Below are 9,806 nucleotides of genomic sequence, written 5' to 3'. Positions count from 1 at the left end.
GGACTCGCCTCCCTTATGGGGACATAATGAGGGGAATCATTAATTTTAGGGTGAAGACTTGGTTAGGGTAAGGGTAAGGGTAAGGGTTAGGGTAAGGGTAAGGGTTAGTCATGTGTTGGTTATGGTTAAGTCTCCAGGAAATGCATGTAAGTCAATGTAATGTCCCCTGAAGTGATGTATACATGGTATGTGTGTGTGTGTGTGTGTGTGTGTTTATAATATTAACTTTTATTTGGATAACTGATGTTTTATTTATCTGTTAATTAAAGGGTAAAGAAGATGTCATCGAGCCGCAGGCATCATCTCAAGGTAACACATTTTATTATTTATAATTTACTAGAAATTAAATCAGATATGTATCTCGATGAGGGTTGTCGTAAAATATAGAATTTTGTTAAAAAAAAAAATTAAAAAGCAATTATAAGATTTATAACACATTTCTATATATTTCTTTGTATCACTATCGTCTTTAAAGTTTTAATAAATGATTCAATCTTGGTTGTTATAGTATTTTTATCCGTTTTCTCTTTAAGTGTAGCTTAACAGATTAAAGTGTTTTCAGGCCATGAACCCTTAGCTCATCTAACACGTCTAAAGTTATAAAGAAATATGTGTTCAAGGCAAGGCAAGGCAAGGCAAGGCAAGTTTATTTATATAGCACCTTTCAACACAAGGCAATTCAAAGTGCTTTACAAAAATGGAAGACATTATGAAAATGGCATTTAAAATCAGTCATTAAAAAGAAAAGATAATAAAATAAACATTAAAAGAAAAAATACATGGATAAAAGTTAAAAGTTACAGTGCAGTTTAAGATGTGAATAGTTCAATTAAAAGCAGCGGCAAAAAGAATATTCTTCAAGGGAGAATTAATCCGGAAAAGAAGCTGAGAGAAATGTCAGAAACATAACTCAACCTTTTATAGGATGTTGGTTCAAGTCTAGCAGAGGAGGGAGAAGTACTCAGATATAGTACTCGAGTAAAAGTAGAAGTACTCCGATCTTGTACTGGAGTAAAAGTAGAAGTACTCCGATCTTGTACTGGAGTACAAGTAGAAGTACACATATCTTGTACTTGAGTAAAAGTAGAAGTACTCAGATCTTGTACTTCAGTAAAAGTAGAAGTACCAGAGTGTAGGAATACTCTGTTACAGTAAAAGTCCTGCATTCAAAATGTTCCTCAAGTGAAAGTAGAAAAGTATTATCATCAAAATATAGTGAAAGTAGCGACAGTAAAAGTAGTCATTGTGCAGATTGGTCCATTTCAGAATAATATATATGACATGTTTTATAATGATTGATCATGAAAGTGTTCTCAAAGCTGGTAAAGGTGCAGCTAGTTTGAATGACTTTGTATACTGCAGGGTAGCTTGTGGATTTACTCCAGGTGGAACTAAAGTCTGATTTAACACTTGGTTATATTTCACATCATTCATCCAAATCTGTGAAGTAACTAAAGGTATTAAATACATGTAGTGGAGTAAAAGTACACAGTAGCATCAAATAGAAACACTTAAGTAAAGTACAAGTACCTCAACATTGTACTTAAGCTGAGTAAATGTACTTAGTTACTCCCCACCTCTAGATCTTGCAGTAATATATCTCTAATAAAGAATGAACTCTTTTTCTCCCTCAGAGTTTGATCCTCTCTATCGCTGCTGCGTGGATCGAGCAGGAAACCGCTGAGACCACTGCGGCTAAAGCGGCTTATCTGAGCGAACATTGTGCCAAACCCGACCTGAGCGGAGACCAGGCGGCTCTCATGGTAAAGAAACAAACTTTAACAATTAGTGGTTTCTCCTAAAAGACGTCATTACTCACAGAAACATGTCCATCCAACTTTCATAAAGACATGATTGTCAGAGATATTCACTTTGATGTCCAGACGGCGCTGCGGACGCTCTGTGATTTGGTGCGCTCTGTTTTGACTTGTTTTGTGCGTTAATTCAGTGTTTACAAACAGAACATCGAACTCTTTCACCAGGGAAGAGCTCACAAGAGAAACAACTTAAAGGGGACCTATCATGCAAAATGCACTTTTGTACGTCTTTTCTACATGAATATGTGTCCCCGGTGTTCCAGGGAACTCACCAAGTGTCAGAAAACACAACCCTCTCTATTTTCCTCCATACCCAAATCTCTAAAAAAGGGGCTGCAACGGATCTGATAAAAACTGATCCAGATTTGAACACTGTCCTGACGTCAGGACGGTGGTGCTACGGCTATTGGGCCAACTCCACCAATCAGGAGGAGACAGCCACGGCCATTGCCGTTCGAAAGCGCTGGAGACGCTGTAGTACATATGCCAGGCCTGTAGATGGTGCTGTTCTCACTGAATCAGCCCTTGCTAAAACAGAGCTAACATTTTTCAAATTGAGCGAAATGAGGCATGGCTAAAATGCATGATCTGTTTGGTATTTTGAAAAAACAAAAGTATAAATATGCCTTATATAGGTATGGTCCTACACTATATTATTATAATATAGCATGATAGGTCCACTTTAATGTTATTATAGTTTTCTTAAAATAATTCTCTATCTGTGTTTTTAATCTTTGTTTTACTTTTATGTACGCACCACGACATCAAGTCAAATTCCTCGTACGTGTCAACCTACCTGGTGATAAACCTGATTCTGATTGAGAGCCTTAAAACGGCATTTTCTGACATGTTTGCAAGAAACATTACTATAACTAATAATCCTTTGGTCTGTGTTATGTCACAAAATAGTAGAACTTGTCCAAAACCCCAAAAGACTTCAGAGAAAAGCAGAACATGCCTATGTTTAGAGGCTGAAACCAGTATTTAAAGTCATTTTACATGTAAAATTGATTCAATAATTAGTGGTTTGCTCTATAAAAATAGGTCTATTCAAGTTTCTCAAAGTCTGAGGTCATGTCTGATATCATCTAAGCTTTCACTGTGATCCAATCTTCATAACATTTCAGACGCTAAACACTAGATTTTCTGGCATTTGTGCAGAAAATAATAAGATATAATGGTTTTGTCAGGAAATTGTAAAACTAGGCTGTAGCTTTTGTGCATATGACAACAACGTCTTGAAATCCTTGAATCCTCAAGTTACGAAGAGTTCATTTTGTTCTCTTTTATTACAGGAAATCTGCAAAAAGCTGCACCAGCTCCTGGACAAGATCGATGAAGAAAGATACGACTCCGAGTCCAAAGTGACAAAGAGCGACAAAGAGGTAAACGCTTCAATATCACTCTGAACATTTAGGTTTCTAAATTAAATCCTGCTTAGGTTATAAAGGGATATGAAGTACCAAAAGGAAGTTATTAAACCATCCTTAACCCTCCAACAGGAAGTTATTAAACCCTCCAATAGGAAGTTATTAAACCCTATAAGGAAGTTAGTAAACCCTCCAACAGGAAGTTATTAAACCCTATAAGGAAATTATTAAACCCTCCAACAGGAAATTATTAAACCATCCAACAGGAAGTTATTAAACCATCCAATAGGAAGTTATTAAACCCTCCAATAGGAAGTTATTAAACCATCCAATAGGAAGTTATTAAACCCTCCAATAAGAAGTTATTAAACTATCCAATAGGAAGTTATTAAACCATCCAATAGGAAGTTAATATACCATCCAACAGGAAGTTATTAAACCATCCAACAGGAAGTTATTAAACCATCCAATAGGAAGTTATTAAACCATCCAACAGGAAGTTATTAAACCCTCCAACAGGAAGTTATTAAACCATCCAATAGGAAGTTATTAAACCCTCCAACAGGAAGTTATTAAACCCTCCAATAGGAAGTTATTAAACCCTCCAACAGGAAGTTATTAAACCCTCCAATAGGAAGTTATTAAACCATCCAACAGGAAGTTATTAAACCATCCAATAGGAAGTTATTAAACTATCCAATAGGAAGTTATTAAACCCTCCAACAGGAAGTTATTAAACCATCCAATAGGAAGTTATTAAACCATCCAATAGGAAGTTATTAAACCATCCAATAGGAAGTTATTAAACCATCCAACAGGAAGTTATTAAACCATCCAATAGGAAGTTATTAAACTATCCAATAGGAAGTTATTAAACCCTCCAACAGGAAGTTATTAAACCATCCAATAGGAAGTTATTAAACCATCCAATAGGAAGTTATTAAACCATCCAATAGGAAGTTATTAAACCATCCAACAGGAAGTTATTAAACCCTCCAATAGGAAGTTATTAAACCATCCAATAGGAAGTTATTAAACCATCCAACAGGAAGTTATTAAACCATCCAATAGGAAGTTAATATACCATCCAATAGGAAGTTAATATACCCTCCAATAGGAAGTTATTAAACCCTCCAATAGGAAGTTAATATACCATCCAATAGGAAGTTATTAAACCATCCAATAGGAAGTTAATATACCATCCAACAGGAAGTTATTAAACCATCCAATAGGAAGTTAATATACCATCCAATAGGAAGTTAATATACCATCCAATAGGAAGTTAATATACCATCCAACAGGAAGTTATTAAACCCTCCAATAGGAAGTTATTAAACCATCCAACAGGAAGTTATTAAACCCTCCAATAGGAAGTTATTAAACCATCCAATAGGAAGTTATTAAACCATCCAACAGGAAGTTATTAAACCCTCCAATAGGAAGTTATTAAACCATCCAATAGGAAGTTATTAAACCATCCAACAGGAAGTTATTAAACCATCCAACAGGAAGTTATTAAACCATCCAATAGGAAGTTATTAAACCATCCAACAGGAAGTTATTAAACCCTCCAATAGGAAGTTATTAAACCATCCAACAGGAAGTTATTAAACCATCCAATAGGAAGTTATTAAACCATCCAACAGGAAGTTATTAAACCATCCAACAGGAAGTTATTAAACCCTCCAATAGGAAGTTATTAAACCATCCAACAGGAAGTTATTAAACCCTCCAATAGGAAGTTATTAAACCATCCAACAGGAAGTTATTAAACCATCCAATAGGAAGTTATTAAACCATCCAACAGGAAGTTATTAAACCATCCAACAGGAAGTTATTAAACCCTCCAATAGGAAGTTATTAAACCATCCAACAGGAAGTTATTAAACCATCCAATAGGAAGTTATTAAACCATCCAATAGGAAGTTAATATACCATCCAATAGGAAGTTAATATACCATCCAATAGGAAGTTAATATACCATCCAACAGGAAGTTATTAAACCCTCCAATAGGAAGTTATTAAACCATCCAACAGGAAGTTATTAAACCATCCAATAGGAAGTTATTAAACCATCCAACAGGAAGTTATTAAACCCTCCAATAGGAAGTTATTAAACCATCCAATAGGAAGTTATTAAACCATCCAATAGGAAGTTATTAAACCATCCAATAGGAAGTTATTAAACCCTCCAATAGGAAGTTATTAAACCATCCAATAGGAAGTTATTAAACCATCCAACAGGAAGTTATTAAACCATCCAATAGGAAGTTATTAAACCATCCAACAGGAAGTTATTAAACCATCCAATAGGAAGTTATTAAACCATCCAACAGGAAGTTATTAAACCCTCCAACAGGAAGTTATTAAACCATCCAACAGGAAGTTATTAAACCATCCAACAGGAAGTTATTAAACCCTATAAGGAAGTTATTAAACCATCCAACAGGAATTTAATAAACTCTCCAATAGGAAGTTATTAAACCATCATCAAACCCTATAAAGGAAGTCAATATACCTCCAACAGGAAGTTATTAAACCCTTGACGAATGAAACTAACTTTGAAACCTTGTATAAATAGTTCCTCGCAAACATCCAATAGTGGAGTGTAGACTCCATTTTGAATGTGGACATTAAGAAAACAGTCCGATAACTTAACATTTTTGGCTCTTCTGTATTATTTCTGTCACATTTAAATCAACTCTACATATAGTTCTGCTTATCTTCTATCCCGGGATATGTTGCTACGATGTTTGTTTTCACGGAACACTAAATAAAGCGTAGTTATCAACCTGCTAACAATGGCTAACCCGAGGTGATGCTAAAGCTGTAAACAAGGCGAAAAAAGTTCAAGTTCAAACATTGAGCAACATATCCACAGATATATCAGCAGAATCACATGAACAGTTTATTTAATGTGACACAAATAATATAGAAGTGCTAAAAATCTTCTCAAAGTGTTCTCTTAATGTTTATATGCTGAGACTCCATTTTGAATGTTGATCTCAGGTATGCCAACGTTTCTCTGAGTTTCCAAGTAGGAAGTCCGACCTAAGGAGGCGTTGCAGTTGAAGTTACTTACTGAGAACTCAGATTTTCCCACTTCCCAGTACAACTGGAACCATCAGATTGGTGGACGACTGCCATTTTTGCCATGTCTTTCATTTTTGTAAAGCACTTTGAATTGCCTTGTGTTGAAAGGTGCTATATAAATACACTTGTCTTGCCTTTGCACATGAAATAAAGTGCAGTTAAATACAATCTAAAGTAAATCAATGATGCAGTAGAGATGGGAAAGCCCCTCAGAATCAGGGAGTTTGTTGTCTACTTCCTGATCTGCAGCGCTAACCGTCTCCTTTGTGTTTGTGCAGATTGAGGACCTGAAGATGAAGGTGGTGGAGATGGCCGGCGTGAAGAAGCCCGCTCTGAAGAAGGTCCGTATGTCTGCAGACGCCATGCTTCAGGCTCTGCTGGGAGGAAAACACAAGGTGACCATGGATCTGAGGTCCAGCCTGAAGCAGGTCAAGAAGGAGGTCAAAGAGGAGGTGAGGAACTCAAACAGTATTATAAAAACATGGCACAAAGAAAATACATTTTGTACATGGTTAGAAAAATATCACTCATCACCGGCTTGAGCTTCAATATCAGGATCCATGTATTTATTATCCTCTCAAGAATGGAAGTAGTCAAAACTAAAAAAGAGAATTTGTTGGTATTTTTCTCCAAAACTCAAAATTCTGACTTTTACTCAAAATGGGTAAATATACAGAATAAGTAGGAATACACTAAAAAAAAACATCCTACAACCACTAAAATATAAACAGGATGTATCAAAGTAGTTGCAGTTTCATAAATTAAATGTTGTATTTGCACAATTTGAGGTCAGAAAACACTGCGTTTTCATTTGAAATGCGGATACATGTTGTCCAAATAAATCAAATTAAACCACATAGATATGCAGAATATTCCCCGGTGCTGTATAGGCAGAGGTGGGAAGTAGTGTTGTACACATACTTCGTTGTAGTACATTTTTCTGGTATCAGTACTTTACTCCACTACTTATTTTTCTGACGACTTTTTACTTTGACTTCTTACATTTTGAACACAAATACCTGAACTTTCTACTTCTTACATTTTAAACACAAATACCTGTACTTTCTACTTCTTACATGTTGAACACAAATACCTGTACTTTCTACTTCTTACACTTTGAACACAAATACCTGTACTTTCTACTTCTTACATTTTGAACACAAATACCTGTACTTTCTACTTCTTACATTTTGAACACAAATACCTGTACTTTCTACTTCTTACATGTTGAACACAAATACCTGTACTTTCTACTTCTTACATGTTGAACCCAAATACCTGTACTTTCTACTTCTTACATGTTGAACTCAAATACCTGTACTTTCTACTTCTCACATTTCCCAAACAGGCTGGTTCCTTTAGTTTGAATGTGTGTTTGGTGGCGTGATCATTATTATTTAGAGTCATTGCGTGCCTATTGATTTGAACACGATCCGTGTATCCATCATTTCCTGGTCTTCTCTAAAGAAGAGGGACCAATGAAAACGTTGTCATGTTGCCGTAGCAATGGAAACATTCATTAGCTAACAATGACATTATTGATCTATTAATACAAAGGGAGGTCAGGTACTCTCTGTCCTTGCTGTTGCTAGGCAGATTTCCGACGTGATCAGACACCGTTTTATCATTTTGTCTATTTTTTTACGGTGATTTTTGTGTTGTTTCTTCCAGCCTGCAGAGGCGGCGGGCGACTGGCGTAAGAACATCGAGGATAAGGCCGACAGGAAGAAGATGTTCGAGACCGCCTAAAGACTTTGTTACACCTCAGCTTTCCTATGCAAAAACTAACCTGTGCCATTAAATTATTTTTGGAAGAAGGCAATGCTGTCACACTGCAGTTTATTGGGAACTAGTTGGGGGTTTTATTTAAGGAGGGTTTATTTAAGGAGGGTTTATTTAAAACAGGTTGTGGTGCTTGAAGTCTCACGTAGAACAAGAGGCTTATTTTAAATCAGAAGAAGCTGTTTCTGAGCCTCTTTATCTTTCATTCAAACCGTAAATATACATTTTGGCACAGAATTAGAAAGTGTTGTGTTGGTGTTGGAGCAGCAGAGGTCAGCAGAGAGCCTCCTTTCTGCACATCATCTCTACTTAACCCCTTAAATAAATGCCAAATATCTTCATCAAAATCCCTCTTCTACCTCTCAAAGAAGAAGCTCGACAGTCGGTGAGTCTCTCCTCCTCGTCTCGCCGCACTTTGATGAGATTCTGCATGAAGTTTGGTGTTTTAACTGTGTGTGTCCCTCCTGATTATATCACAGCAACACATATTCTCACCAGGAGCTGCACTAATCCATCAAATGGAAATATGGGAGTTTATTTGAGCAATTTAGCAAAAAATCCTGCACCGAGAAATGTGGGATCTTATTAATTGAAAACGTGCTTGCGTCTCCAGTTGAATTATTAAAGTGTGTTTGCTGTTAGAAAAGTTAGAGAAGGTAATGTTGGAGCCTTTTCTGATTTCAGCGTTTCGAGAGGAAAATATCTAGTTTTAAAAAAATCACGTCCAGTTTTTCGCTTTAATGTTTCCTAACTACTTTTACCTGTAATGGAGCTGTTCCAGACCTACACTACATATCCTCCAGTAAAGTATATAAGCCCCCCACCCTGGTAACAATTGCCCCCCCGTCCCGTCCTATACTGTAAGTGGAATTAGGGAGGAGACACATTTAGGAGTTTCCTGGGAGTCTGGGAGGTTTCCAGGCTCTTCATTGATTGGTCCTCAGGTGCTCCGTTACCATACAGAGGGTCTCCTTTCTGCTGAGTCAGCGCTTCACACCCTATATACCCCGATAATCTGTACTGTTCGGGACCTGGCACCTCTTCGTCTTCCTCCGTCAGTAAGTCTTTTGTACCAGTTTGTTTTTTTAACATATTGGAAAACTAAACAAGATTTTTTTTTGTAATTTTTCTTTGAGTTAATTGAAAAGTAATTATTTCAGAGCTTTTAAAGTCACGGTGACAAAGTATTTATAGAATGGTTTTTTACTTAACAAAGTATTTTTTAATAACTATTTTACTTATCATAGTTTTTTTAAGACTACTTTTCCACTTAACAAAGTATTTTCATACTAATTTTCCACTTAACAAAGTCTTTTTAAATTACTTTATAACTCCAGCAGGTGGGATTTAAGGGGTTTCAGGTGTGACGGCATGTGTGTGGATTTAACGGGAGATTTCCGGTTAAAGTCTGGATATCTGAGATGTATCAGCTCTCTGTGATGCTGCTTGATTTATTGTAGTGTTTTAAATACCCTTAACTTAAATCAATCAAGGGCACTTTTAAGGGGTTTGATGTTGAATATCTTTGCTCAAAGTTATTGTGTGAAAATGTAATTAATTCGAGGAAAAGTTTCATTTAAAACTACACAAAAATAGATTTATATATAATCTGTTGATTTGTTTGCTTGTCTGTGGAAAGCTTGCATGTGTCTGCACGCACAAGAGGCTTTTATTTTGAAATTATTAATTGGATATGCACTAATTGAACACTCACTATCATCCGAAGCAAATGACGTAACTCTCT

At 36.1% G+C, this 9,806-nt stretch overlaps 1 protein-coding gene across 2 annotated transcripts in view; it reads left to right on the top strand.

The window, feature by feature from the left end:
- The window catches only part of LOC117479787 (troponin I, fast skeletal muscle-like), a 15,670-nt gene extending 7,573 nt beyond the window's left edge, over positions 1-8,097 (top strand). For both annotated transcript variants that reach the window (XM_034126870.1, XM_034126869.1), the window contains 5 exons: positions 270-309; positions 1,635-1,763; positions 3,113-3,202; positions 6,559-6,732; positions 7,952-8,097. In XM_034126870.1, the coding sequence (XP_033982761.1) occupies positions 270-309; positions 1,635-1,763; positions 3,113-3,202; positions 6,559-6,732; positions 7,952-8,029 (511 nt within the window). In that variant the 3' untranslated portion in view covers positions 8,030-8,097. The remainder of the gene's footprint in view (positions 1-269; positions 310-1,634; positions 1,764-3,112; positions 3,203-6,558; positions 6,733-7,951) is intronic.
- The last annotated feature ends 1,709 nt before the right edge of the window (positions 8,098-9,806 follow it).

Source organism: Trematomus bernacchii, unplaced genomic scaffold, assembly GCF_902827165.1.
Source record: "Trematomus bernacchii unplaced genomic scaffold, fTreBer1.1, whole genome shotgun sequence".
In the NCBI taxonomy this organism is placed as follows: Eukaryota; Metazoa; Chordata; class Actinopteri; order Perciformes; family Nototheniidae; genus Trematomus; species Trematomus bernacchii.
The sequence above is the reverse complement of the archived record's forward strand: the minus strand, read 5'-3'. Positions and strand labels throughout refer to the sequence as shown.